At 50.1% G+C, this 15,696-nt stretch overlaps 1 protein-coding gene across 1 annotated transcript in view; it reads left to right on the top strand.

Annotated features, from left to right (window-relative positions):
- Nucleotides 1-744: 744 nt before the first annotated feature.
- Nucleotides 745-15,696, top strand: part of SCHIP1 (schwannomin interacting protein 1) — a 101,913-nt gene continuing 86,961 nt past the window's right edge. Inside the window, exon 1 of the mRNA XM_074547525.1 lies at nt 745-870. Coding sequence (XP_074403626.1) covers nt 862-870 — 9 coding nt within the window. The 5' untranslated portion in view covers nt 745-861. The remainder of the gene's footprint in view (nt 871-15,696) is intronic.

Below are 15,696 nucleotides of genomic sequence, written 5' to 3'. Positions count from 1 at the left end.
GAGTTTGTGCTGGCTGCTGGGTTTATTTATATAAAATATAAACCGGAAAGTAGAATATAGGATCTAGAAAATAGAATCTATGAAATAGAAATATAAAATAAATATATGACATATAACATATAACATATAACATATAACATATAACATATAACATATAGTATATAACATATAACATATAACATAATATATGTTATATATTATATTTTAGATATTATGTGTTATATATTATATGTTATATATTATATGTTATATGTTATGTGTTATGTGTTATATGTTACATGTTATACGTTATACGTTATACGTTATACGTTATATGTTATATGTTATATGTTATATGTTATATGTTATGTTATATATTATGTGTTATGTGTTATGTGTTATGTGTTATATATTATGGAATAAAGAGTATAGAAAATAGACTATATGAAATAAAATACATAAAATAAAATCTGTTTAACAGACTAGATAAAGTAGAATATGGGATTGCTGAATTTCTGCTGCACACACCCACCCCGCCATTCCCCTCGGACCCAGCCTCGCTAATTCCCTGCCAAACGCTCCTTGCAGGGGTCAGAGCGGCTCCGGAGCGCCCGTAAATCCGAGTTTCCCCATTCCATGGCTGCAGGCTGGGGATGACAGCGGATCCGTCCCTGCGCTGGAGCCGTGCCAGCAGTTGCTGCTCTCGCTGGCTGTCGCTGCTCGCTCCCGCTCTGGCTCTTCCCATTTTTTCCCCCTCCCTCTCTTTGAGGTTTTTCTGGCGCTCAACTCCGAGGTTCGCAGCTTCTCTGTCTCCTGCTGTTCCACGGGAGGCAGCGCCGGGAGGAGCCGCGTTCCTGCCTCCTTGTCCTGGGAAACTTCACCATGCGGCTGGTAAGGGATGGGATTCCTAAAGGCACGGCCCGGGATGGAGCAGTTCCCCGGGGATGGAGCAGCTCGGGGATGGAGGGGCAGCTCCGGGATGGAGCAGCTCTGAGATGGAGCTCCGGCATGGAGCGGCTCCGGCATGGAGCAGCTCCGGGATGGAGCTGTGCAGCACAGGGATGGAAGAGCTCTGAGATGGAGCTCCGGGATGGAGCAGCTTCGGGATGGAGCAGCTCCGGGATGGAGCAGTGCAGCTCAGGGATGAAGCAGCTCTGAGATGGAGCTCCGGCATGGAGCGGCTCCGGGATGGAGCAGCTCCCCGGGATGCAGCTCCGGGATGGAGCTCCTGGATGGAACACTCCGGCATGGAGCGGCTCCGAGATGGAGCAGCTCTCCGGGATGGAGCTCCGAGATGGAAAAGCTCCCCAGGATGGAGCAGCTCCCCGGGAATAACCGGGGAGAGGATGGCAGGGTGCGGGGTGCCCAGCGGGACAGGGATGTGACACACCAGGGATGCGCAGGCACATTTCCTTAAGGAATTTGGGATCCGGCTGCACTTTCGCTTGGGGAGAAGGCGGCCGGAGCGATCGCGATGCGATTCCTGCCGTGCTGTAAGTTTATTACGGGAATTTAGGGCTGGGCTCTGTGCTCGGGAAGGAGGGAATCATCTCCGGGTGATAACAATTGCGAACAGCGCTTGGAAAAGATACACGAGGATTCTCAGGGATTCTCAGGGCTCTGCCGAGCCGTGGCCGGTGCTGTGGCAGAATTTCCCTGGATTTCACAGCCCTTTTTCTCTTGGTTGTGCCGTTATTGGGGCTGTGCTTTCCGAGGGGAGCAGCCCGCGGCTCTGATCCCCGGGATCCCGCAGGGATTTCAGCTCCAGCTCTGCAAGAGCCGGCGGATCGATGCAGGGCTCCTGAGCCGGGAGTTCGGCTGTTTGTCAGCACGGAACAGCTCCGGGCTGGGGGCTGGATCCCGGTGAGATCATCCCGGGAATGCTGCGGGACCAACCCCGCTCTGGCGCTGGGCAGAGCACTGGGATGATCCCGGTCCCGCATTGATCGTGGGGTTTTGCCGGAGCAGCTGGAGCTGCGCTGGCTGGGCTGGGCACCCAGGATCATCCCAGAACGCTGGAGCAGAGATTCCCTCAGGAGCGGCTTCCACAGGGTGGCTCCTTCCATCCCAAACTCCATCCCTGAGTTTGGGCACAGGCATCCCACGAGGCTTTCCCAAACCTCACTGCAAGGCATTGCACTGGGATGTGATGGATGGGAGTGATACAAACACCAGAGGGTGGAAATAAAGCAGGCAGAGACTCTGGGAGGCAAGGCAGGGAGCTGGGGATGGTTCCTGAGGAATTCCAAGGGCAGGGAGCTGGGGATGGTTCCTCAGGAATTCCAAGGGCAGGGAGATGGAGATGGTTCCTGAGGAATTCCAAGGGAAAGGAGATGGGGATGGTTCCTGAGGAATTCCAAGGGCAGGGAGATGGAGATGGTTCCTGAGGAATTCCAAGGGCAGGGAGCTGGGGATGGTTCCTCAGGAATTGCAAGGGCAGGGAGATGGAGATGGTTCCTCAGGAATTCCAAGGGCAGGGAGATGGAGATGGTTCCTGAGGAATTCCAAGGGCAGGGAGATGGGGATGGTTCCTGAGGAATTCCAAGGGCATGGAGATGGAGATGGTTCCTCAGGAATTCCAAGGGCAGGGAGATGGAGATGGCTCCTGAGGAATTGCAAGGGCAGGGAGATGGAGATGGTTCCTGAGGAATTCCAAAGGCAGGGAGATGGAGATGGTTCCTGAGGAATTCCAAGGGCAGGGAGATGGAGATGGTTCCTGAGGAATTCCAAGGGCAGGGAGATGGCTCCTCAGGAATTCCAAGGGCATGGAGATGGTTCATGAGGAATTCCAAGGGCAGGGAGATGGAGGTGGTTCCTGAGGAATTCCAAGGGCAGGGAGATGGGGATGGTTCCTGAGGAATTGCAAGGGCAGGGAGATGGAGATGGTTCCTCAGAAATTCCAAAGGAAAGGAGATGGAGATGGTTCCTGAGGAATTCCAAGGGCAGGGAGATGGGGATGGTTCCTGAGGAATTGCAAGGGCAGGGAGATGGAGATGGTTCCTCAGAAATTCCAAAGGAAAGGAGATGGAGATGGTTCCTGAGGAATTCCAAGGGCAGGGAGATGGGGATGGTTCCTGAGGAATTGCAAGGGCAGGGAGATGGGGATTGTTCCTCAGGAATTCCAAAGGCAGGGAGATGGAGATGGTTCCTCAGGAATTCCAAGGGCAGGGAGCTGACCCTCGGGTGAGGATCCATCCTGCACATCCCATTCCTCACGGCAGGAGGAGGCTGAACACGTTGGGATTGATGGATCCTCCACAGCTCTGAGCTCCAGAGTGGGTGGCTGGAGATCAGCAAATATTGAATTCTCGTTTCTCCCAAGCTGGAATTAATCTGAGCTTCTCTGTTTTCCCAGACAACTTGTCAGACGCTGGAAACTCATTTGTTAAATTGCACAGGGAAAAAAAGGCTGCATTAGGAATATCCCGCTTACCTGGGGCTGAATTTATTTGGATTCCCTCTGCTGGTTCAAGTTTTTCAGCTTCCCAAAGGGCTGGAGAAGCTCTAGAGGAGTCCTATAAATAAAATAAACCCATAAGAATTTCCCTGAGCTGTAGGTGTTGGGATTTACTGCATGTTCCCAGTACAGCACTGTCTAACCCCTGGAACTGTGTCCAATACTTTTGTTCCCTGCTTTCCCCGAGTATTCCAAGGCACAGACAGAACTGGAGACCTTTCCCTGCTTTAAATCTCTTAAAACTTGGATTTTCTGTCACGAGGCTCCTGCAGGTCCCTGCTGTGGCAGTTTGGGGATTCCTGGAATCCCAATAAAACCAGGGAGACTCTGTGTGTGCCCCAGGGCTAAAGCCTGGCTTTGTGTGTGAAAGCTTGTACAGACCTGAAACACAGGGAAGGCATCAAATGCCAGGGAATGTTTGTACTTCCAGCAATCCCCTGGATGCCAGAGAAAACGCAGGAATAAATGACAGACTGGTTGGGATGAGCTCTCTGAAGGGGAAATTTTCCTGTTTCAGGGGCCCTCAGTGGCGCTCAGTGCCCTGATTGCAGCTGGGAAAGCACAGCAAAGCCAATATTCCGCATTTTCTGCAGCTGGAAATCTGGCTCCAGGTGGGCAGAGGGGTGAGACACCTGCAGGTCTGTCCCAGATTTTTGTGCTGTCCCTGAGAACAGGGGCTGGGACCTGAGCCCCAACTCACTCCTCTACAACAGGCTGGACGAGTAACTACAGGGTGCAAATACAGAGAGTAACTACAGAGAGTAAAATCACCCAGAGAAAACACGGACATGTCTCCTGAAACAAGGCTCTTAATCCAGGTTTAGCTGGAGTTTGGGCAGCTCTGCTCACCCCAGGTTTCAGCAGGACCTTGCTGTGGGGACATTGCCATTCAGCGAGGTCAGAGCCTTTGAAGGGTCTAGAGAGGGGGTTTGGGGAGAAACAGAGCTGGGAAAATACCCATGAGGAAAAGGAATTGTCAGCTCTGCTCCTTGTCTGAGAGCTGGAGATTGAACTGGGACAATCCCTCATTTAAAGGGAGTGGAAACAGGAAAACTGTGGGAAAGTGGGGATTTGAGAGCCCATCTGGCACTGGATGATCCAGGCTGGGAACAAGGCAGAGGGGAGCTCCCATCCCTTAGGAATGATGATTTCCAGGCAGTTCTGTTGGATTTAGGAATACCCTTGAGGTCTTTCCCAGCTTCAATAATTCCATCATTCCTGGGATCTGCTCTCCCAGCTGCAGGAATGCTGCCATTACTTTTGTGTGTAAATCCAATTACATCCTCCAGTGTTTTTTTTTGCATTTCCCTTGTTCATGATTAATTTATTTGCCCTCAATTTCACCAAAATTCAGCATTTTCTGTCAGGTTTCACTGACTCCTGGTGTCACCTGCAACTCTTCCCCCTTGCTGCTCCTCTGCTTTTCCCACATAAATAATAAAAGGGATTTTTGGGGAGCCCTGGGAAGCTCTTTGCAAGCTGTGCAAGTTGGGCTCATTTAATTCCTGAAGGCTGCACATCCACATCCTGATATCCAGGCAGGGAATTCATTTACATGCCATGGATGGCTCAGCCACCCCTCAACTGCTGGCATTTCGTCCCTGCTTTGGAATATTATTTACATTTATTAAAAAGCAGTTGGAGGAGGTTCAACTTGGTGCAATTTAAAACAATGTGGAGCGGCTGCTTTCAGAAAGACACAGAGAGGGTCCTTGATTCATTAATTTCCTGTTAATCCTTTAAATTCCTTCCATTATCAAGTATTTAAAGTGGTTTTTATGTGGTAATAACTGAATGGGAAGTGTGGAGTGTTGTATTTTCCAGGTGCCTGAAATTCAGGGTGATTTGAGCTCATCTCCTGCCTTGTTTTCCCTCTCCACAAAACATCCCAAGCTTTTATCCCATCCTTTCCTCCTCTCCCTGAGGAATCCAGCGAGGCCAGCAGTGCCTGAAGGGAATTTTCCATCCAGTGATGTGGCTGTGTGGTCATTGATTGGAATCCTGATGGAAAATGTCCTCTTGCAAAGGGAGGGATGCCAAAGGAATCTGGGGATGCTGGTGGGGTTTAGGCTCAGCCTAAAAAATGGGGGAATGGGTCTGTGTAAACCCCTCTCAGGATTGTTTTAGGCCAGCATTTCAGCAGCTGGTTTGTGCCAATCTCCTCATCCCAAAGTTCTGCCTACACCTAGAAATAAAGACCCAAATTGGGTATAATTAAAATTAAACCAATGTTCAAACTGCAATGCACCCCGGGCAAAACAGACCTGAATTATCCATTTACAAGCACGGTTGCTGATGGAAAATGATCCTTACAATTCAGTGTGGGCACAGAGCACAACTGATGTTAAAGTGACTGTGGCCTTGGGCAAACTCATCTTCCATGGAAAAAGGGAAAAGAGGGAATCTCTCCCTTGGTCCAGGAACCAGCAGCACATGGGGGTCGCCGGAGCAGGGAATTTCATGGATGCTGTGCCAATGGAAAGCTCCTTTTCCTCGGGTTTGGGATCTGAAGGAAGGATCCTGAGTGTTGTAATTAAAAGTGCAGCAGAGGCCTGAGGGTGATGGATGTGTCCCCACTGAGCAGCCCCTGGGGTTATTACCTGGGAATTCACCATCAGGAGAGAGCAAACACACCCACACCAGGCTGGGGGAAGGAATTGCACTGGGAGCAGCCTGGGAATGTTCCAAGGTGCATTAAATTGAAAATATGGCCTTGATTGTGTGGAATTTCATGGTCACTCCATGAGGGGATGGAGGTGTTCCCTGCTTGGGGGTGAAGCGGCCTCAGCTTTGTGGGGCCTGTCACAACCTCACAATTAAGGAATAAAGGAATTAAGGAATTTAGCATCTAGCATTTGCAAACACGAGTTCTGACAGTGGAAATGGGGCCAGGGAACCCAAACTCAGAACTCAGGGAGCGGCAGAATTAATGCTCATTTAAAAGGGGGAGAAGGCTGCAAACATTGGTGCAGAAATGAAGATGCATTAACGGAGACTGAAGACACAGAAATGTTTGAAGGCATTGGCTTGCTCGGGGTGCTAACAGACCAAACCAGCACTTTTTGGGTTTATTGCTGCTTTCAGCACCCCGGATGGCTGCAGACTGTAGGGTTTGGGCCCATTGTGCCTGTCCTGGTGCCCAATGGACAGAGGAATGGTCAGTGCTGGCCAGCCTGAGGGCAGGGCACGTGCCAAGGCTGGAAAGGCTCCCCTGTGCCCCCAGACTGAGGGGAGCAGGGCAGGCTCTGGGCAGTGTGTGTGTTTTAGGGGATTATTTTGGGATTCAGGCTCCTGCTGGGGGCTCTCTGGAAGAAGGACTGCTTGCGTTCCATGCTTGCCAGCACATTTCTGCTCCAGTGCTTCCATCTCTCAGGTGTTCCTGTGTCGGATCTCAGGATCTCAGTCCTGAGGTGCTGAGCCACCGAAACCACCTTGGGGGGCTCGGGAGTCCTGGAATGTTCCAGAAGTGTCTGGTGGCTGGACTTTGATCCTACACAGGAGACGACACCTGTATGAGGACAGGAGGGTTTCACCGGGGTGAATGGTGAAGGGATGAGTTAATTAGAGAGTGAAACACAGGGTTTAGGATTTCTGTACAGGGGGGTTTAGAGAAGTAAGATGGAGGAATTGGGTGTGTCCTGTCCTTCTTCTTCTTCCTCTTCTCCTCCATCTTCTGTGGTGATGGTGGCACTTTGGGATTGGTTATTACTGAAAGTGCACCGAGTAATAAGAATAAATGGTATTGGGGAAAAATGATAAATATTGTACACGTAACTTTGGGTATAAAGATAGGTGACTGTCCGGAGGGCAGCACAGTGTGCTCATGGCTGGCTGCTGAGCAGAGCTCTGTCGGGCCGAAAGAAAATCTTTTAGATAAACAATTAATAAACATAAAGACCGAAAGAAGAACTGAAGCCTCTTCTCGTCCTTTGATACGCGGGCTGCCCCAAGGCCACTCCGGGCCTTTCCAGGCCCTTCAAACAGCCGAAAACCCGACATTCCTGAGTGTGTTTTGGGACAGAAACTTGTGTTTGGTGCAACCTGGAGCCTCTGGAAGGTGAAGAGTTTATTTTTGGCAGGAGGGGTTTCATCCCAAGTGACCCCACACGTTTGGGATCAGCGTGTGTGCTGTGAATCCCAAAGAGGCGATTCCAGCTCTCTGCCTGGCTTCTGGGGACTGAAAATTCAGGAAAAATTCAGGAAAAAGAGATTCATTGACCATGGATCTGTCTCAGCCTTCCTGGAACACCCCAAAGTTGTGCTTGTCCTTGTGGCAAAATCCAATTTTGTCACCAGCTGCTCTCCTTGACCTTCTCAGTGCAGAGCAGCCCCTGAGCTCCTGGATTTCCCTGGGATGCTGCTGTCTGGAGCACATTCCCCTGGGAATTCCCATTCCCATGAGGAAATATTTCTGATTTCAGCTCTTGCCCTTGCCAGGGTTTTCCAGATCCCCTGCAATTCCTGGGCACTGCCCGGCCCTGGCTGTGAGGAGCTGGAAACCAAAGCCTGAGCTGTGTTGTGCTATAATTTATGCCAGGAAGCAGATTTAAATTATGCAAATTGCTGTCTGCACTGAAGCTGCCATCTGGAAAAAGTTCTGCATGCAAAAATCTGTCGGGGCAAGGCAAGGGACGCGGGATCATTGGGAAGGGAGAGTGATGGAATAAAAACAAGCTGCTCCTGGAAAAATGATTCCCTGCTCCAGTGCAGGGGGAAAGCTGCTGTTCTGGAGGAGCCAGATTAATATAGTAGGGGTAAAATAATTGTTTAAAGCTGCTTTGGAGCTGGAAGAGTTTCTGGTAATCCAGGAGGGATAAAATGCAGGTTAGGAGGGAAAGGAGGAGCCTTTGGAAAGGTGGCACATCCAGAGCTGGAGATGGGCAGGGATCAGCAGGGAAAGGGTGAGGCTGAGAGAGGAGAGGTGGCCTGGAAATTCTGGGGCACAGGGTAAGTCCTGGAGCCATCCAACATGGAATATTTCTGTAATAAATGGGGATTGGAGAGCTTAAAGGATGCAGGATTTGCTGCCTCTCTAGCGCTGGGAATCAGGGAAGGTTCTTCCCCCAGAGGGTGCTGGGCACATTCCCAAAGCTGCCAGAGCTCCAGGAGTGTTGGGACACTGCAGGGATGCCCAGGGTGGGATTTTGGGGTGTCTGAGCAGGGCCAGGGGCTGGGCTGGGTGATCCCATGGTCCCTTCCAGCTGAGGATATTCCAAGATTCTGTATTTTCCATCAGAGCAGACTTGTGTGACTCTTCTCTCCCAAAGCCAGAGCTCCTGTGGCAGGAGGAATGTGCACCTTGGGGTTACAGCACCTTCTGGGGTGAATTTCTGGGGCAATCCACCCCTTTATGAGCAGGAATTGCCTTTCCTTGTTCCCCCAGGTAAAACCCTGCAGAGGCCTCTCCAGAAATCAGTGTTGGACTTGTGGAACTCCCTGGAAAGGCAGAGGTGGGTTCTGAACACCCCCATAAATGTAAAACCTCTGGGCTTTCCAAGCCCCCTCCACGTGGCCACCTTGTGTGCCCCAGTTTGGGGAGCAGCAGTGGCACCGTGTCCTTTGTCACAGAGCAGCACGGGGTGCCTGTGGTGACACCCCCTGCAGCAGAGCAGTAATTACAGAAAGCTTGGTCAGATTTTATTCTCTGCTCCTGCGCAGGATGCTGAGCACGAGGCCAGGCTGTGGAGAGACCCCTCGCTGCCTGCACTGCCATTAACTCCATAGGCACAGCGTTAATTTGGAAAAATAACAGTTGGAGGCTGTCAGGGATGCTCCATAAAAACCCTGCCAGCTCTGCTGCAATGCAGACAGAAAACAAATGGTTCCCATTTCAGCTTGGCACGCTGTAACCCCACTGAGCTGACTTCCCAGGATAAACTATTGCTGTGGAATTGTATTCCCACAAGCAGCACCAGATCCTATTTAAAAAGCATCACACAACCCTGTGTATTCCTAATTATTCGTGTGATGAAGGAAGAAACGCCTCAGTGCTGGTTTATTCTTGCTCACCATCCTCATAACTATGCTGGGAGTGCTTTTCCTCTTTCCATGGAGCTGCTGTGGTAGATGGGATGTTGGGAAGGATGGGATTCCCAGAGCAGCTGGGGCTGCCCCTGCATCCCTGGCAGTGCCCAAGGCCAGGCTGGCACAGTGGGAGGTGTCCCAGGGGGAATTGGAGGGGCTTTAAGGTCCCTTCCAACCCAAACCATCCTGGGATTCTCCGGCAGGAGAGGTTGGCTCCAAGGAGCTCCTCAGATTGGGATGGCACAGCTCTGCAGTCCTGGTGCTTTGGTGTTTTGTGTTGGTTTCTTCTTCTGTCCATAAAAATGGATTTTCCAACAATCAGTGGTCACTTCATAGATGACACTCCTGGGCTTAATTCCTAAATTTACAGCTCCTGTTTTGTGGTAGATTTAATGCTTTGCATGGCACGGTGTGCCCTGTGCCTCAAACTCCCCCATGGCAGCTCTGTCCCAGCAGAGAGCCCAGCACAGGGATGGAGGGATGGAATCCCTTCCTGTGGCAGGTTTCTTCTGTCCATAAAAATGGATTTTCCAACAATCAGTGGTCACTTCATAGATGACACTCCTGGGCTTAATTCCTAAATTTACAGCTCCTGTTTTGTGGTGGATTTAATGCTTTGCATGGCACGGTGTGCCCTGTGCCTCAAACTCCCCCATGGCAGCTCTGTGCCACCAGAGAGCCCAGCGCAGGGATGGAGGGATGGGATTTCTTGATCAGAAGGCTGATTTATTCATATAAGATACATAATACATTATAACTATACTAAAAGGAAGAAAAAGAGAGGTTACAGAGAGCAGCTATGCTAAGAATAGAATAGAAAGAATGAATAACAAAGTTCTGTGTTCAAGGAATCTCCCCTGCGCTGCTCCTTTGATTGGCCCTTAGTTGGAAACATGCAAAATGAGCCAATCCCAGGATCACCTGCCACATCTCACAACAGCCGATAACAATTTGTTTACATTCTTCTTCTGGGGCCCTTTGCTTCCCAGAAGAAGGACAAATCCCAAAGAAAGGATTTCTATGAAGAAATGTCTGCGACACAGCTGCACTCCCAGCTCTGATCACAGAGCATCCCCCAGCTGCCCTTCCCTGCCCAGCCAGAGCTGCTCTCCCTGGGAAGCCTCTCCTGTGATCTGACTGTCCGGTTATCTCGGCTGTTTGAGGGGCCTGGAAAGGCCCGGGGTGGCCTTGGGGCAGCCCGCGTATCGAAGGACGAGAAGAGGCTTCAGTTCTTCTTTCGGTTTTTATGTTTATTAATTGTTTATCTAAAAGATTTTCTTTCGGCCCGACAGAGCTCTGCTCAGCAGCCAGCCATGAGCACACTGTGCTGCCCTCCGGGCAGCCACCTATCTTTATACCCATGGTTACGTGTACAATATTTATCATTTTTCCCCAATACCATCTATTCTTATAACTCGGTGTACTCTCAGTAATAACCAATCCAAAAGTGCCACCGTGGCCAAAGAAGATGGAGGAGAAGAGGAAGAAGAAGAAGGACAGGACACGCCCCAATTCCTCCATCTTACTCCTCTAAACCCCCCTGTACATAAATCCTAAACCCTGTGTCTCTCCCTCTAATTAACTAATCTTTTCGCCATTCACCCCGGTGAGGTCCTCTTATCTTCATACAGGTGTCGTCTCCCGTGTAGGATCAAAGTCCAGCCACCAGACACTTCTGGAACATTCCAGACTCCCGAGCCCCCCAAGGGTGGTCTCGGGGGCCCGGCATCCCAGGACTCAGATCCTGAGATCCCACATCTGACCTTTCCCAGCTCCAGCCAGCCCCGACAGAGGCAGCAGGAGAACACCCAGCACCAGCATTTGGGCTTGTTTGGAGCCAGGTTGTGACAGATCCCTCCTGTGAATGCTGCAGCTGCCAGAGGTCCAAGCACAGCATTAAAGCAGCAGCTCCACTGTCGGATCTCAAGATCTCAGTCCTGAGATGCTGAGCCTCCGAGACCACCTTGGGGGGCTCGGGAGTCCTGGAATGTTGCCAGAAGTGTCTGGTGGCTGGACTTTGGTCCTACACAGGAGACGACAAGGATGAGGGCTTCACTGGGGTGAATGGTGAAGGGATTGGTTAATTAGAGGGAGAGACACAGGGTTTAGGATTTCTGTACAGGGGGGTTTGGAGGAGTAAGATGGAGGAATTGGGGCGTGTCCTGTCCTTCTTCTTCTTCCTCTTCTCCTCCATCTTCTTTGGCCACGGTGGCACCTTTGGATTGGTCATTACTGAGAGTGCACCGAGTTATAAGAATAGATGGTATTGGGGAAAAATGATAAATATTGTACACGTAACCATGGGTATAAAGATAGGTGGCTGTCCGGAGGGCAGCACAGTGTGCTCATGGCTGGCTGCTGAGCAGAGCTCTGTCGGGCCGAAAGAAAATCTTTTAGATAAACAATTAATAAACATAAAAACCGAAAGAAGAACTGAAGCCTCTTCTCGTCCTTCGATACGCGGGCTGCCCCAAGGCCACTCCGGGCCTTTCCAGGCCCCTCAAACAGCAGAGATAACCCGACACTCCACTGTAACATTTCCAGAACATTTCCTTCCCCCTCACCCTGCACACACACGGGGCCCACAGGGATGGACTCCTCGTGCCCGTTTGACCTTTTCTGCTGCTTTTCACTTGATGAAGTTCACTCCTGCGACCCCAGTGCAGCTTGGCAGGGCTTGTGTGCTGTTTCTGTGGTGTTCCTGACATTCCTGTAGCATTAAACCTGGAAAAATTGGGATGTTTCACTCTCAGGCTCAGCTGGGAAAGGTCTTTGGTGTCACTGTGAACTTTGAGAATTAAAGGTGTTCTGAAAGCAGCTGGAAAAGAGGAGATTTGATCAGTGAGTGCTGCCATGGGGGAGCCCCAGGGCTCTGCCTTGCTTTGGGATGGCAGAGAGTTCAAAGCTCTGGTGGATTGAGTTTCTGTCCTTTCTGTCCCTTGGATAAAGGCAGGAAGGAGACATTTCAAAGGAAGGTTTTGTCATTACTCTGTCTGACATCTGAGTTCAGTTTGGTCCTGGAAAGCCAAAGCAGAGGCTCCTTGCGGGCACAGGCAGTGAGGGAGGGGGGTTTGGTCACTTTTGGGGGTTCTTTTATTCGGAACAATTATGCAGCATTTTGGTTGAGTCTGGAGAAAGTCCTGGAAGGGCAGCAAAGCTGATGCAATTCCACCTCCTCCCCGTGGCCAGACCTCCTTTCATTATCCCAGGTTTTGTTTGTGAGCGCTGGGATTTGACTTGGGTTTTGATCTGATCTTGTGATGTCTGGGAGCTGAGACCTTTAATTTCCTGTCCTGGTGGATGTGTCTGAAATCCTCGCAGGGATGTGTGTTTGCAGGAAACTGGGGCTGGCAAAAGGCCCCTTCTGTAAAAAAGCACTAAAAACCTCAGCTAGGGAGGGCAGAATTAACCCCATCAAGGCAAGATTGTTTAATTCAGTTCATTATAAACTGACCCCACCTGACTGAACTGAGGATGCTGCAGGTCCTGGGGTCACCTTCCCATTTCCCAGCACAGAAATTCAGTGGAGCAGGACCAGCTGCTGCAGAAAACTGGGATTTGGGCCCTGTGATTGAAGAATTGAACTTCCCTGGAAAGGCTCAGCTGGGATTATTCACTCTCAGGCACCAGGAGCAGTTTTATCTCTCAGGAACTCATTAAAAAGCTTGAAATAGGTATAGTTTGGTCATAATGGGGACTCCCACAAAGCCAGGTGGGGTTTCAATCATTATTTTATTATTATTTTCTACATTTTTATATAAATGAGTGGCAGGTTTCATTTGGAGAGTATTTCAGAAAAATCAGGGTTGAGCCTGGGAGTTGTGTGTCTGCCTGGCAGAAAAGCTGGGAGGAACCAAAGCTTTTCCAGCTTTTCAGGATGGAGCAGCCACTGACATTTGACAGAAGAAAAATTGGATGAGGGGTTGGACGGGTTCTCTGGCAGCTCCTGTGAGCTGAGCAGCAGGATTAGGGAGGGATTTGGGAGGCTGAGCTCAGTTTTAGTCTGGCTCCAGCATTTGGGATTAACTTCTCCTGCCTCTGGCTCTTCAGGGCGCTGAGGCTGCACAGTCCCAACCAAACTGCTCCTGAGACAATTCCATTCCCACTGCCCATTAAATATCAGGATGTTTCTTTGTTACAATGGGAATGTTGGGTGTTTGTGGCTGAGCTCAGGGAGATTAATTAATGAGATCCCCATTAATGCCATGGCCGGGGTCATATTTGGAAATAAAACCCCATCTGACTGGTTTTTTTATGAAGCGCTGTGGGAGAATATCCAAAAGCTTCTCTGGAATTCCAGACTCCAGCTCTGCCCCAACACCTCAGCCCTGGAGTCACATTCCCATGGATTTTCCACAGAAGCAGCCTCAGCGATGCTGATTTGGGAGTTGTCTGGGGAGCAAACTCGGAGTGCCAGAACAAGACTAATCCCCCTCTGTGGTTCCTCTAATAAAAGGGAAGAACTGAAGACTGAATAATTAACGTCAACAAATGAAAACTAATTTGCCAATTTTTAATTTTTTCCCCATTGCGTGATCCCTGTTAATGAATAATTCACCAGCCAGAGATGGAAATAAAATGAAAGGATTTCTCTGGGGTCTGCTGTGTTCTCTGAACATCCAGCCTAACTGTTTAGATATCCATATATTTTTATTTTTTTTAAAGACTAAAAAATAACCCCAGAGAAAACAGCTTTCAGCAGGAACCAGGCAGGAATAAAAAGAGCTGCAGCCTCCAGAGGTTTTCCCATTTCCTTCCAGACCTGCGATCATTTGTCTGAGGCTGTTTGTGAATTATTCATAGCAGTGGAGCTCTTTGCTTTTCCAGATTGAAAATGTGACCAGTTTCCATCTCAGGGCTTCCCGTGCTGTTTTTTGTTTGCATTTCGGGTTTTCCTGGGATGCCCTTTATCCCAGGGCCCTGCTGGATGCTGGGGGACTCTGTCAGTCCAATGCCCAATGTCTGTGCTCAATGCCCAGCACTTCCCACAGCACACCAGGGAATGGGAATGGGATAACTGAGGAGCTGGGAAACCCTGGCAATGATCCCTGGTCCTGCTTTGGCTTTGGAGTGGGACCTCTGAGGGAAAAATGTTTGTTATTTTAGCTCTGGGCTGATTTTAAGGGTCCTGCACATCCCAGTCCCTGTGTCGGATTAGCAGGAGCATCCCAGGCTGTGGAAGTGTGGCAGGGGATGGAACGAGATGGGGATTAAAATCCCAGTTCAAACTCTTCTGCTTCAGCTGCCACCTGAAACCTGCTTGGGTTTGAGTGTGTTAAATAGGACTGGGAAAACAGATCCAGGGTTGGGGAAACAGATCCAGGGCTGGGAAAACAAATCCAGGACTGGGAAAACAGATCCAGGATTGGGGAAACAGATCCAGGGTTGGGGAAACAGATCCAGGGTTGGGGAAACAGATCCAAGACTGGGGAAACAGATCCAGGGTTGGGAAAACTGATCCAGGGTTGGGGAAACAGATCCAGGACTGGGAAAACAGATCCAGGACTGGGAAAACAGATCCAGGATTGGGAAAACAGATCCAGGTCTGGGGAAACAGATCCAGGACTGGGAAAACAGATCCAGGTCTGGGGAAACAGATCCAGGATTGGGAAAGCAGATCCAGGGCTGGGAAAGCAGATCCAGGTCTGGGGAAACAGATCCAAGACTGGGAAAACAAATCCAAGACTGGGAAAACAAATCCAGGATTGGGAAAGCTGATCCAGGGTTGGGGAAACAGATCCAAGACTAGGGAAACAGATCCAGGACTGGGGAAACAGATCCAGGTCTGGGAAAGCAGATCCAGGACTGGGGAAACAGATCCAGGTCTGGGAAAACAGATCCAGGACTGGGAAAACAGATCCAGGCTTGGGGAAACAAATCCAAGACTGGGAAAACAGATCCAGGTCTGGGAAAACAGATCCAGGATTGGGAAAACAGATCCAGGACTGGGAAAACAAATCCAGGATTGGGAAAACAGATCCAGGACTGGGGAAACAAATCCAGGTCTGGGAAAACAGATCCAGGTCTGGGAAAACAGATCCAGGACTGGGAAAACAAATCCAGGATTGGGAAAACTGATCCAGGGTTGGGGAAACAGATCCAGGGTTGGGATGATCTTCAGTGTGTGCTCCAAGGCTTCCTTGGAGTTCCATGCCCCACGAGCCTCCAGCATGAGCAGCATCTCCACACCCCACAGACACTGGAGGCAGCCTCACGCCATGGAGTTCCAGACTGGT

This window comes from Zonotrichia albicollis, chromosome 9, assembly GCF_047830755.1.
Source record: "Zonotrichia albicollis isolate bZonAlb1 chromosome 9, bZonAlb1.hap1, whole genome shotgun sequence".
In the NCBI taxonomy this organism is placed as follows: Eukaryota; Metazoa; Chordata; class Aves; order Passeriformes; family Passerellidae; genus Zonotrichia; species Zonotrichia albicollis.
The sequence above is the reverse complement of the archived record's forward strand: the minus strand, read 5'-3'. Positions and strand labels throughout refer to the sequence as shown.